Here is a 14,354-nt window from a genome sequence, read left to right as displayed (position 1 = left end):
AGTTTGTGGACAACTTTTTGTTTCTATTTATGGTTTGAAACCACTAGATTCAGGTACTTTCCATAGGTAGCTTGGGTGTTTTTGATCACCAAAGGAATTTTTGTTCTATGTCTCCAGTGCCCTGTTGGGCATTACAGAGCTGTTAATATACACTGTTGGAGAGTTTTGCTAGTAGTTATGATTACATGAGAAGTTTTCACATATTTCCTTCTAACAATTATCCTTCTTCCAATACCATGCAGGGTGTGTATTTATTGCCTTTTTCTCCCACCTGTTTTAGGACCTACCTCTAGCATCCAGGACTGCCCTGAGGTATGAGGAAGGTGATTAGTATTTTCTTCTGTCACATTATAACCTGTGACACCCATCAATGAAACCTTGGGGCAACCTGTACTCTCTTGCTAACCGAACACAATTCTTGTCCTTGTGTGCAGGTATAGTGGAGGATTACAAGCCACCGTTCTACGATGTGGTTCCCAATGACCCAAGTTTTGAAGATATGAGGAAGGTAGTCTGTGTGGATCAACAAAGGCCAAACATACCCAACAGATGGTTCTCAGACCCGGTAAGAATGCCAGTTTCTCAGTTTTAGAGCTCTTTTCCATTGTTTGCTATTTGTTTCCCTTTGAGTTTCAACTGGTATCGCATCTGAGTGATCTGTCCCGTGGATCTGTTGTTTTCTCTTCCTATTTTATATAGAAGGGTTTAGATCTAGAAGAGTAAGTTCAGAAAAATACTCCATTCTTGAAGAAGCCATATCTCATAGGGGTTGCTAGTGAATGACAATATTTGTAAGAATTTCTGTGAATATGCAGCTTCAGGAATCGGGAGACACATGACTACTGCTATTAGCCCTAAGACTGCATGTATAAACCAAGAGACTTTAAGTGAAGCTTTTAACCTCCTTTCCATCTCTGTATATCTGAAATCCCAAACACAAGCTGCTGAATGCTGAAGATCCTGTATTGCTACTCATAAGTAGTAGCAGATATAAAACAATGAGAAATGACCCTATTTGGAAATTTCAGGATTATCTCTAGGTTAGTATTGCTGCTTTTGGCACCCATAAAATCATTAAGGGGTCCAATCTGGCCTATGTCGTTTACCTGATAAATTGGTAGCATTAAGAGTCCAAAGGACAGAGTTCATGAAATTCTAAGAGTGGCCTCTTTATCAGTGGTTAAAGCTTGAATATTTGCTTAAAGAAGATGACAGTAACATAACTCTAATTTCACAAGACCTGCGAGTTCTTCAGAATAGTAGACATGATATCAGCCCAGCTTCCAGGGCCATTAAAAAGCCAGTTTGTCTTTGTGGTGCTTGTTCTTTCTCTCCTCAGACATTAACCTCTCTGGCCAAGCTAATGAAAGAATGCTGGTATCAAAATCCATCCGCAAGACTCACAGCACTGCGTATCAAAAAGACTTTGACCAAAATTGATAATTCCCTCGACAAATTGAAAACTGACTGTTGACATTTTCATAGTGTCAAGAAGGAAGATTTGACGTTGTTGTCATTGTCCAGCTGGGACCTAATGCTGGCCTGACTGGTTGTCAGAACGGAATCCATCTGTCTCCCTCCCCAAATGGCTGCTTTGACAAGGCAGACGTCGTACCCAGCCATGTGTTGGGGAGACATCAAAACCACCCTAACCTCGCTCGATGACTGTGAACTGGGCATTTCACGAACTGTTCACACTGCAGAGACTAATGTTGGACAGACACTGTTGCAAAGGTAGGGACTGGAGGAACACAGAGAAATCCTAAAAGAGATCTGGGCATTAAGTCAGTGGCTTTGCATAGCTTTCACAAGTCTCCTAGACACTCCCCACGGGAAACTCAAGGAGGTGGTGAATTTTTAATCAGCAATATTGCCTGTGCTTCTCTTCTTTATTGCACTAGGAATTCTTTGCATTCCTTACTTGCACTGTTACTCTTAATTTTAAAGACCCAATTTGCCAAAATGTTGGCTGCGTACTCCACTGGTCTGTCTTTGGATAATAGGAATTCAATTTGGCAAAACAAAATGTAATGTCAGACTTTGCTGCATTTTACACATGTGCTGATGTTTACAATGATGCCGAACATTAGGAATTGTTTATACACAACTTTGCAAATTATTTATTACTTGTGCACTTGGTAGTTTTTACAAAACTGCTTCGTGCATATGTTAAAGCTTATTTTTATGTGGTCTTATGATTTTATTACAGAAATGTTTTTAACACTATACTCTAAAATGGACATTTTCTTTTATTATCAGTTAAATTCACATTTTAAGTGCTTCACATTTGTATGTGTGTAGACTGTAACTTTTTTTCAGTTCATATGCAGAACGTATTTAGCCATTACCCACGTGACACCACCGAATATATTACTGATTTAGAAGCAAAGATTTCAGTAGAATTTTAGTCCTGAACGCTACGGGGAAAATGCATTTTCTTCAGAATTATCCATTACGTGCATTTAAACTCTGCCAGAAAAAAATAACTATTTTGTTTTAATCTACTTTTTGTATTTAGTAGTTATTTGTATAAATTAAATAAACTGTTTTCAAGTCAAACAGTGAAATTGTTTTTCAAAATATAAAAAAGATCTGTGTAACAAACATTATGCATTTTCTTATGGGAGCAATAGAAGCACAAAACTAATTTGTAAATTGAATTTGCTTTTTAAATCTACTCATGAACTTATGTAAGACATCATAAGGATGTCTTACAGCTTGAATTTGGTATAAGAAAATTTGTTTCTTCCTTTGGCTGTGATTTTTTTGTTTTTTTGGTTTTTTTTTTCAGTCAGTTTCTCCAGCTGTAAGGTGAGGGTAACAGATCTCTCTGACCTGCCTTTCTCACAGGGGGGTGTTGTGAGTGTAAACGGGAAGGAGGATGTTAAAGCATTTTGTTGAGTGAAAGGTTCCACGTGAGTGTAAAGTGGTCTTATGCATCCGCCCTTGCTGCTTGGGAGAGTCCGTTCTCGGTTTTTTGACTGCTTGTACACAAGATTAAAAGGTAGAGTTAACAGTAGCCCAATAAGAGAAGAGGTGTGAACATGCCGGAATGTCTTCCAGAGGTAAGTTAATAACTTCATTAGGATGTATTTACTTGGAGGGTATATATTAGAATGACATTTTTTAAAATTACAAATCAAAATTTTAATTTGTGTTACAGATAACATAAAACTTACTAATTTTTAAGTGTATGTTAAGTACATTCACCTTGTGCTACTATCACCATCATCCATCCACAGAACTCACGTGAAACTGAAACTATATCTGTCAAACAGTAACTCCCCATTCCTCCCTCCTTGGTCCCTGGCAACCATTATTCTACTCTGTGTCTCTGTGAGTTTGATTACTCTAAGCACCTCATGGAATCATGTAGTATTTGTCCTTTTGTGAGACTGGTTTATTTTACTTAACATTATATCTTCAAGGTTCATTCATGTTGTAGCATGTGTTTGAATTTTCTTCCTTTTTCAGGCTGAATAATACTCCACATTTGTATATACAAACTGTTTATCCATCCATCCACTGAGGGACACTTGAATTGCTTCCATCTTTTGGCTTTTGTGAATAATGCCGCCATGAACATGAGTATGCAAATGTCTCTTTGAGTTCTTGCTTTCTATTCTCTTGGGTATATGCCCAGAAATGGAATGGCATTACATTTAACTTTTATTAAAATAGTACATACATCAAAGTATACATATATAAAAGTGTACAACCTGATGAATTTTTATGAATTTATTACATCCATGGAAGCAGCATCCAGATGAGGAAGCAGAGCATGCCAGAAGTCTCCCTCTTGCTGCTACCTCACTCTCCAACCCCAAGAGTAACCACCTTCCTGACTTCTAAAAGCATTGATCATATTCATTTCTTACTGAAGACTTTATAAATGGAATCATACCAGAAGTGTGCATGCAGGAGTGCACTCTCTGGGTAATAGGGTCCAGTGTATGTTAGGCTTTAGTAGATGTTACCAAACCATCTCCTTCACAAAGGGTTATTCAGTGTTTATTCCCATTAGCCGCCTATGAGAGTTCTGGTTCTGCATCTTCAACAGTACTTAGTATGTTCTTCCTTTTCATTTTAGTCTCCATCTTCAACAGTATGTCCTTCCTTTTCATTTTAGTCTTTCTGTTGAGTGTTATGCATATTTCAGCAAAACAAAGACACAAATGGGAGAGAGTGAATAACTGATTCTATTTAAAGAGCTCTTACCATTCCCCTCAAGCGAGTCTTTTTGAAGAGACTTGGCCCTTCCATCCTGCTTCCTGTTCTGTCAGCCTAACCCCAGCCTCCTTTCTTAACCCCGGCAGCAGCCATTTTTTGCAGTAGCAGTAGGTGAATCTAGTTTGCAGTTGTTCTAAAATTTGCAGAAGCACCTTTATTGTGCCCTTACCTCAGAGATGCCAGTATCGACTGACCAGGGTTCACACCTCAGAGGGCTGCCCTGCCCTCAAACTCAGAGACACCAGTACCAGCTCAACAGGACCTCCTCCTCAGAGGCCCAAGGATCAGCTCTCTGGGTGCTCCCCTTTAAACCTCAAAGTTCTGGTAATTCCAACCACTTCCCTTTGTTCCTTTAGCCTTGGTGTAGCTGTATATTAGTCTGTTCTCATGCTACTATAAGGATATACCTGAGACTGGATAATTTATAAAGGAAAGAGGTTTAATTGACTCACAGTTCAGCATGGCTGGGGAGGCCTCAGAAACTTACAATCATGGCAGAAGGAGAAGCAAACACATCCTTCTTCATGTGGTGGCAGGGAGAAGAATGAGAACTGAGCAAAGTGGGGAGCCTCTTATAAAACCATCAAATCTCGTGAGAACTTACTGTCATGAGAATAGCATGAGGGAAACCACTCCCATGATTCAATTACCTCCCACCGGGTTCCTCCCATGACACATGGGGATTGCAATTGTTATGGAAACTACAAGATGAGATTTGCGTGGGGACACAACCATACCAAGCTGCTGTCTCTAGTTGATTCCTCTGTGGTACTTTTTGTTTTTGTTTTTGAGAAGGGGTCTCACTCTTTTACCCAGGCTGGAGTGCAGTGGTGCAATCACGGCTCACTGCAGCTTCAAACTGGGATCAAGTGATCCTCCCATCTCAGCCTCCCAAGTAGCTGGCACTACAGGCGTGCACCTCTATGCCTGGCTATCTCCATGCCACTTTAATGTCTTTTTGGCCTTTTCTGTTATGTAACTAATAATTTGTTATTCCTAGTCAACTATTCTCTCTACTGAAAAACAAAAAACTGATGTAGTATCCTGACTGGACTTGGACTGATGGAAGCATTATCCCATTCATTATCTCTTTTGTGGTACTCATTAAGGTAGGTAGAACAGATGTTATATCTCCAATTTACACACCAGAAAGTGCTGCAGTGATGAAGTGTGATTGTTCAGCTTATTAGTAGCAGAACTAAAATCAGATAATTACTACGTTTTTAGGCTAGAGCTCTCTCAGTTACCTGTGACTCCTTCACCTCTATCCCCACCCTTGCCTTTCAGTTTATATATTTCCCTAGGAGAAGGACTAAGAAAATAAAGGGCATTTGGCCCGACATTTGTTGTTTTATTTCTTAATGTGTTTATATTTCACAGGAAGATCAAGTGACACAAGTCCTGGGCAAATCTCTTTTTTTTCTAGAATATTTGCTCCCCAACAAGAAGGGATGATCTTCCTGTTGCCTCTCACCCCATCCCAAAATAATTTCTTCACTGAAATTGGAATGCCCTGAAGGAATCTCTCAATCGCTATAGGCCTGTGTTATATGTGAGCACTTCTTTGGGTCCCAAGCTTTCTTTTCAAAGCATTCTGACTCTTACTCTCCTTCTGCCAGGGACCGAGGATACAGTAGACTTGTCCCTCGGTATACGCAGGGGATTGGTCCCAGGACACCAATTCATGCACACTCAAGTCCCACAGTTGGCCTTGCAGAACCCTTGCATAGGAAACGTTGGCCCTCCCTATATGCAGGTTTTACATCCTGCGAATACTGTGTTTTTGATTGAATTTGTGAATATAAGTGGACCCATGTAGTTAAACCCATGCTGTTTAAGGGTCAGCTGTATTTCAAAACCTAATGAATTCACATTTTTGAGGAGTGTCCTATTGTGCAAGACCTATACTGTAGAGTGTAACCTGCTGCACTGTTATTTTGACAGTTTCCATTAGCCGAATCACTCTGAATAACTGTTACCCTCTCCATGCAACTCTTTCTTGTTGGATGAGGTCACTAAAGTTGCTTGGAAACTCCTCAGCTTGGAATTTAAAGTGCATCCATGATTGACTTATTTGACAAATAAATTTTAGTGTCAAATACCAGAGAAGAGAGGCTTCTGTCCTGTGCTTCCTCTCACACTGGTGACCCTTTGCGTTTGGCTTTGTTAAATCCCTTTGTTTATTCTGCTGGCCTTACATATTTTTGTTGTGTCTCACCTGTTAGATAGATATTAATCATAATAATTACAATGCTAATGTTTACTGAGCATTTACTACATGCTGGGTTATTTGCTTACTGTTGAACAGGTATTCCTCATAGAAATATTAGGAGGTTGGTACTATTATTATTTTAATTTTACATTTAGAGAAACTGAGGTTTGTGGAGGTTATCATAGTGTCCATCACACAACCAAAAATACAGTTGAGTTGGGATTTGAGCCCAGGTAGACTATTCTAGCACCTGGACTCTTAATTAATATGCTATATGCTGCTGTTTGTTAAAAGAGATTACACATTTTTTTTCTACTTTTTTTTGCGTGAAAATGTTATCGACTTCTTTTCAATAGAATATGCATACTGAATTGCTGTGTTATGAGTTGGGAGAGGTTGGCTTTCTTTTTCCGGCAAATGATCTTTTCCTCTTATTTAGTTTTAGTGTTTTTATAAATGAATTCAGGATACCAATTTACATGCCAGATAGGAAGTCAGTTGTTGAAAAAATGCCTAGAAACAAGTATCCAGTTATACCAAAATATTTAACATGATTATCTCTGAGTGGTGTTGCTCTGTGTTATTTCTTCATTTTTTTTTGTAGTTTTCATCTTTCTAAAATGAGAATGTATTTTGGAAGGTTGAAGTTATGGGAGTATTGTGCTGATTTGGGATTTCAGGTGGTCTATAGTGTTCTACAAGGTTTATAATAAAAACCAGCAATCCTGGGCAATTTTCTGCTTTCATTTTCCCCTTCCCCAGTAGCAACAATTTTCTATTTTTTTTTTTTTTAATTATGCTTTAAGTTCTGGGATACATGTGCAGAACATGCAGGTTTGTTACATAGGTATACACGTGCCATGGTGGTTCGCTGCACTCATCAACTCGTCATCTACATTAGGTATTTCTCCTAATGCTATCCCTCCCCCAGCTCCCCATCCTGCAACAGGCCCCGGTGTGTGATGTTCCCCTCCCTGTGTGTCCAGGTATTCTCATTATTCAATTTCCAATTATGAGTGAGAACATGCGGTGCTTGGTTTTCTGTTCCTGTGTTAGTTTGCTGAGAATGATGGTTTCCAGCTTCATCCAGGTCCCTGCAAAGGACATGAACTCATCCTTTTTTATGGCTGCATAGTATTCCATGGTGTATATGTGCCACATTTTCTTTATCCAGTCTATCATTGATGGGCATTCAGGTTGGTTCCAAGTCTTTGCTATTGTGAATAGTGCTACAATAAACATATGTCTGCATGTGTCTTTATAGTAGAATGATTTATAATCCTTTTGGTATATACCCAGTAATGGGATTGCTGGGTCAAATGGTATTTCTGGTTCTAGATCCTTGAGGAATTGCCACACTATCTTCCACAATGGTTGAACTAATTTACACTCCCACCAACAGTGTGAAAGTGTTCATATTTCTCCACATCCTCTCCAGCATCTGTTGTTTCCAGACTTTTTAATGATCGCCATTCTAACTGGCATGAGATGGTATCTCATTGTGGTTTTGATTTGCATTTCTTTAATGACTGGTGATGATGAGCTTTTTTTCATGTTTGTTGGCTGCATAAATGTCTTCTTTTGAGAAGTGTCTGTTCATATCCTTTGCCCACTTTTTTATGAGGTTTTTTTCTTGTAAATTTGTTTAAGTTCCTTGTAGATTCTGGATATTAGCCCTTTGTCAGATGTATAGATTGCAAAAATTTTCTCCCATTCTATAGGTTGCCTGTTCACTCTGATGATAGTTTCCTTTGCTGTTCAGAAGCTCTTTAGTTTAATTAGATTCCATTTGTCAATTTTGGCTTTTGTTGCCATTGCTTTTGGTGTTGTAGGCATGAAGTCTTTGCCCATGCCTATGTCCTAAATGGTATTGTCTAGGTTTTCTTCTAGGGTTTTATGGTTTTAGGTCTTCCATTTAAGTCTTTAATCCATCTTGAGTTAATTTTTGCATAAGGTGTAAGGAAGGGGTCCAGTTTCAGTTTTCTGCATATGGCTAGCCAGTTTTCCCAACACCTTTTTTTAAATAGGGAATCCTTTCCCCAGTGCTTGTTTTTGTCAGGGTTGTGAAAGATCAGATGGTTGTAGACGTGTGGCGTTATTTCTGAGGTGTCTGTTCTGCTCTGTTGGTCTATAAAGCTGTTTTGGTACCAGTACCATGCTGTTTTGGTTACTGTAGCCTTTTGTTATAGTTTGAAGTCAGGTACCATGATGCCTCCAGCTTTGTTATTTTTGCTTAGGATTGTCTTGGCTATACAGGCTCTTTTTTGGCTCCACATGAAATTTAAAGTAGTTTTTTTCTAATTTTGTCTAGAAAGTCAATGGTAGCTTGATGGGGATAGCATTGAATCTATAAGTTACTTTGGGCAGTGTGGCCATTTTCACAATATTGATTCTATCCATGAGCATGGAATGTTTTTCCATTTGTTTGTGTCCTCTCTTATTTCGCTGAACAGTGGTTTGTAGTTCTCCTTGAAGAGGTCTTTCACATCCCTTGCTAGTTGTATTCCTAGGTATTTTATTCTCTACCCCAGTGGCACCTGGAACATTTTCTGTTATTTAAATGATCTCTACTGGTCTTTGCTTTGATTTTCAAAATAGCATATTTGCCCTTCTGTTTATTGTTTTTTTTTTTGTGAGTTGTAAACATTAATGGAGCTCTTTTACCATCATTTCCTCACCCTCATGCTACACACATATATACATCCTCCCTCTTATAGACTCGTCGTATTTATTCTTAAATTGAACATATACTTATTGAGCACCTACTATGTGCTTGGCACAGCTCTGATTGCCAAGAAAAAGCAGTGAGCAAAACAAGTAAAAATCTCTTCCTTCATATAGCTTTACAGAGTATAATTGTGAGTTCAGTCAATGTTTGCTGTTTATTTTATTGTCACCAAGTAAATATTAATTCGCTAGTGATTACATTTCCTTTCCTATACAGGCATTTTGTCTTCCCTGTAGTCAACCATTTTCTTTTATTTGCAGTTGCTAAGTTTTTAGTGTACTATCATTAATTCCTGACCAAACACTTTCCAAACAGTTCCCCTGGTTTGTTTTAGGTAGGAACCCTGGTTTCTGGTATCTTCCTTATCATTTACTCTGTTGTTTTATTGAAGTGCATCTTCCAGTAAGATCCTTTGTGACCTTTCAGATCTGAAAATGTCTTTATTCTACCTTCACAACTAATTAGTTCTGTATCCCCAGTGGGATATAGAATTCTAGGTTGGACTTTTCTCTTAAAATTTAGAAGATATCACTATATCACCCAGCTTTCCCTGTTGATGGTGAAGTCTTGTGTATCTGATTATCAAATCCTTACAAGTGACATATCTTTTCTCAGCAGAATTTGTAGGATGTTTTTCTTTGAGAGAGCCCTAGTTCTCTCAATCTGGAACTCCTGTTATTTGGATGTTGGGCCTTCTGGGCTGATCTTCTAATGTTTAGAAAATCTCTTCTCTCTTGTTTTCCAGATCTTTATCTTTGCAGTATAGCATAAAGATTAAGAACATTGACTCTACTAAACGATGGTGCAATTATAGTCCTAGTCCTGCTGCTTAGTAGCTGTCTAACTTTGGGCAAGTCACTTTCCTTCTTTAAGCTTTTAGTTTCTTCCTCTTTAAAATGGAGGGTAATTATAGAATAGTACTTATTTCATAGATTTGTTCTGAGGATTGCATGAGTTAATATCTGTAAAGTGCTTGGAACAGTGCCTGGCACTCAGGAATTCTTATGACATTAAATAAAGTTTTACCTTATGACATTGTTATTGTATATTTAATAATATATATGTTATTTCCTAGTATGTGATTTGTCAATATTTTAATTTCCAAAAGTTGTGAAAGGACCTCCTTATTTTACTTTTATTATTTTTATTTTTATTATTTTTAGAGATGGGAGTCTCAGTCTGTGATCCAGGCTGGAGTGTAGTGGTGTGATCACGGCTCACTACAGCCTCAACCACCCAGGCTCTAGTGATCCTCCCACCTCAGTCTGGCGTAACTGGGACTACTGGCATGCACCACCATACTCGGCTAATTTTTTGTATTTTTTGTAGAGATGGGGTGTTGCCATCTTGTCCAGGCTGGTCTCAAACTCCTAGTCTCATGCAGTTCTCCTACCTTGGCCTCCCAAAGTGCTGGGATTATAGCTGTGAGCCACCATGCCCAGCTGTGAAAGGACTTTTTTAAAAAAGATTCTTCTTCTTGTACAGGATGCTGCATCTTCTTGTATCCCTCTGAGAATGTCACAGATTTTTTTAAAGGCTTCTTTAATTCCTTTTTTGTTTCCACTTCTTCAGGATTCTTCTTTTTTCCCCTTTATCTGTTTATTTTAGTTTCTGTGTTCTTCATGAGAGGAATTCCGTAACTAGATGAAGACCCTTGACTGTTCATTCATATTTAAGGGTAAGACACTAGAAAGCTGATTGGAAAAAAGAGTTATGTTCAGGTTCATTATTAAAAATAGTGTGTATCCACCTATGTTTAAAAGTCATCTTGGATAGTTTTTGTTTGTTTGTTTGTAGGTTTTCCCTCTTGGCTAACTTGTTTAATCTTACTCGGTAATCATACTTTTACCTGATAATGTTGACTCATGCATAGCTCAAACTAAAATAGGAAGAGTGTCAGTTTTGTGATGTTCTTGTTCAGTTTTACTGGCATGACTAGTATTACATTTAACCTGCAGTTTGCTTCTATCAATCTTTTTAAGCCAGTTGTCATTCTGTGATGACTAATTTGACCAGAGATAAATACATACTTCGCAACTCCTCATAACTGAATTAAACTTCAGAGCAATTTGTTTTAATACATTGAAAGCAAACAGTTCTTTGGGGAGGGTTACTCTGTTAGCTCTTCTACATTGGGGATCACCCTCTATTTTGTCTGATATATGACACAGTAAGGCTATCAGTGCCCACCCCTGAATTAATATTAGTAATGCTTAAAATCTTTTTTCTAGATATAATATATATAGTATATATATATATATAAATTTCTTCCCATCCCCCAGTGGATCATCTTGTACACCTCCATGATGTATGGACCCCAGAGCCTGCATTTTGGAGACTCTTTCTCATCATCACTGGGTCAACTAATTCAGATCCCAGGCAGTCGGGAGGGTGTAGTTAGAAACTTAGCTGCACATCAGGATTCTCTGGAACTAAGGACCTAAAAATATGGATTCTTTGATAATAATACCAGATATGTAATTCTGGCTAGAGCCTGGGAGATTGTAATTTTTGACTCACCTTAGTGATTCAGAGAAAGTGGTTGCCATCCACATTCATTTTGGAACAAGTGGTAGGGAAAGAACATTAGGTGGAATAAGGAAATTCAAGTTCAAGTATTTCCTTGCCAGATTACTTACATGGATAAGGCACTTGACTTCTCTTCATGTCTCTATTCAGTCAAGTGAAAAGTCTGGGTGAGAAGTGATCTAGCTTAAGGTCTTTTACAGTGCTAGCATTCCATTAGTCACCCACATGGCAGAAGTTGTTTTTTCTTTTTCCCTCGATGGGTTGAAAATTGTTTATTGGAATTAACATTTTCATTGCCCAGGATGTTTGTAACAGAAGATGATCTCTATCCTTATAAAAATGTAAAAATTCAGGTCCAGAGAAAATAATCCCTAAGAGTTAACCAGTATGTCAGTCCACAGTCAGAAATTGAGCCTAAGTTGAATTTAGTGACATCAATCTTTTGTTGTTCAATGGTAGATTTTTAAAAATTGAGAGGCATTGCATATATGGCAGTATAACAGTATAAATTGACAGTAATTGGTCAAGGCAGTGATTTTTGAGCAGGGCCCTGAGTAAGCAAACTATATGGAAGAGCTCAATGGATTCTAGAAAGAAGGAAGAAGAAATATAGAGCCCCAGAGGCTTGGGAGAGGAATGAAAATGTGAGGGTGACTATAATGAGGTTGAAAAGCAGACGAGGTGGAGTTAGAGAAAGCCAGCAAGGGTAGAGAGTTTATGCTTAATGACTAGAAGTAAGCTAGAAAAATACAGGGAGAAATTGTATACCCAACTGGGTATTGATGCAGTATCTCTGAAGTTCAGTTAGGGGCCTGATTAACTCCACAGAAACTATATTGAGGCTTCATCTGCAGAAAGAGGCCTATAAAATACAGAAATCTGACATACAGCCAATCTTTGAGTCTAAGTGACCCTTAACTGCTATACCTCCCAGTAGCAGATTTTTAAACCAGTCAGGAAACCAAATATAACATAATCTCCACCACCAATCCATTTGTTTTGATTACTGTGATTGGCATAGAGCATCTGAAGAAAGAAATTGTACTCTTCGACGACCATCATGACTCATAAAATCCTGTTCCCTCTTTTATCCTTTGTATCCTATATTTCTTACAGTAAAGCAGTTGAATGAATTTTTCATTTGGTTCTTAGAAGAACTACAACTGTACTTTGAAGAAATATGAAGGACTCTGAAGAACTGCGAAGGACTTCATGCCACTGTGGTTGGGTGGTCAAGGTCATGAGATACTCAGAGGATCTCTGCAAGCAACTGCCTGCAGGAAAGCAGCTGCCTTCTTGGGATTTGCTGATTCATTTTGACTTTTTTTTTTAGTTTTTCTCTAGCTTCACTTCCAGCTGTTGCAGACACAAGAGATGAATGTCTGTTTGATCAAGAGGAAAGGAGTAAACTTTGTTCTCTCGTATTATTTCTCTGCATTAGTGAATGTGCTTGCTTCCTAAATCTTCATTAGCAAAGTATCTTCTTATGAAGAAATCTGTTCTGTCCTTGCCACTGGATCCATCTCTACAAAGACTCTAGCAAAAAGTTCTATAGGCACAATCTAATAATATGCAAAAATAAACGCATCTTAAAAAACAGCCTAAATTTATTTTTGTGCTGCTGTTTGGCCAGGAAAAGGGGGAAATGCCATTAGGTGTAATTTATTTTTGACCACTCTCAAAAAGGGCAAAATTGGGGAAGGTGCTAAGAATTTAATAAAAATGTAAATGTGCACCCTGTATGTAGATCAACATGTAAAATTAGAAAAGACAAAGCACTAGATATAAAACATATAACACCTAAATTTCCTCTATTATAAGCATCCTTTTGGTTAGAAAATGGAAAAAAAATCATATACTTTTTTTACGTTGGTAAAATACGTATATTATAATATATACCATTTTAACTCTTTGTAAGTGTATATTTCAGTGGCAGTAAGTACATTCTCTATGTTGTGTAACCACTGCTATTATTTCCAGAATGTTTGTATTCCAAAGAGAAACTACTCATTAAAAAATAATTCACCATTCCCCCTCCTCTTACCCCTGGAACCACTATTCTACTTTGTTTCTATGAATTTGACTATACTAGGTACCTCATATAAGTGGAATTATACAGTATTTGCCCTTTTGTGTCTGGCTTATTTCATTTAATAATGTTTTAAGGTTCGTCTAGGTCATGGATATATTCCTTTTTTAAAAATTGTGGTAAAATATATGTAACATAAAAGTTGCTATCTTAATCATTTTTAATTGTACAGTTCAGTAGTATTAAATACATTCACATTGTTATGAAACCAATATCCAGAACTCCTTTTATCTTGAAAAATGAAACTGGATACTCATTAAACAATAATTATTCATTTCCTTCTACCCCCTAGTCCCTGGCAACCACCATTCTACTTTTACTGTTTTTATGAATTTGACTACTATAGGTATCTCATGTAAGTGGAATCATACAGCGTCTTTTTGTGACTGGCTTATTTCGGTTAGCATAGTGTTAACATAAATTCGTCCATGCTATAGCATATGTCAGAGTTTTCTTCCTTTTTGTGGCTGAACAATATTCCATTGTATGTGTATACCATATTTTGTGTAGTCATTCTGTGGATAGATTTTTGCATTGTTTCCTCATTTGGGCTATTGTAAATAATG

General features: G+C 37.7%; 1 protein-coding gene across 3 annotated transcripts in view; it reads left to right on the top strand.

The window, feature by feature from the left end:
• The window catches only part of ACVR1 (activin A receptor type 1), a 139,363-nt gene extending 136,804 nt beyond the window's left edge, over positions 1–2,559 (top strand). For all 3 annotated transcript variants that reach the window (XM_016949840.4, XM_009443520.5, XM_009443522.5), the window contains exons 10-11: positions 435–565; positions 1,340–2,559. In XM_016949840.4, the coding sequence (XP_016805329.1) occupies positions 435–565; positions 1,340–1,474 (266 nt within the window). In that variant the 3' untranslated portion in view covers positions 1,475–2,559. The remainder of the gene's footprint in view (positions 1–434; positions 566–1,339) is intronic.
• Positions 2,560–14,354: the final 11,795 nt, after the last annotated feature.

Source organism: Pan troglodytes, chromosome 13 (assembly GCF_028858775.2).
Source record: "Pan troglodytes isolate AG18354 chromosome 13, NHGRI_mPanTro3-v2.0_pri, whole genome shotgun sequence".
Taxonomy (NCBI): domain Eukaryota; kingdom Metazoa; phylum Chordata; class Mammalia; order Primates; family Hominidae; genus Pan; species Pan troglodytes.
The sequence above is the reverse complement of the archived record's forward strand: the minus strand, read 5'-3'. Positions and strand labels throughout refer to the sequence as shown.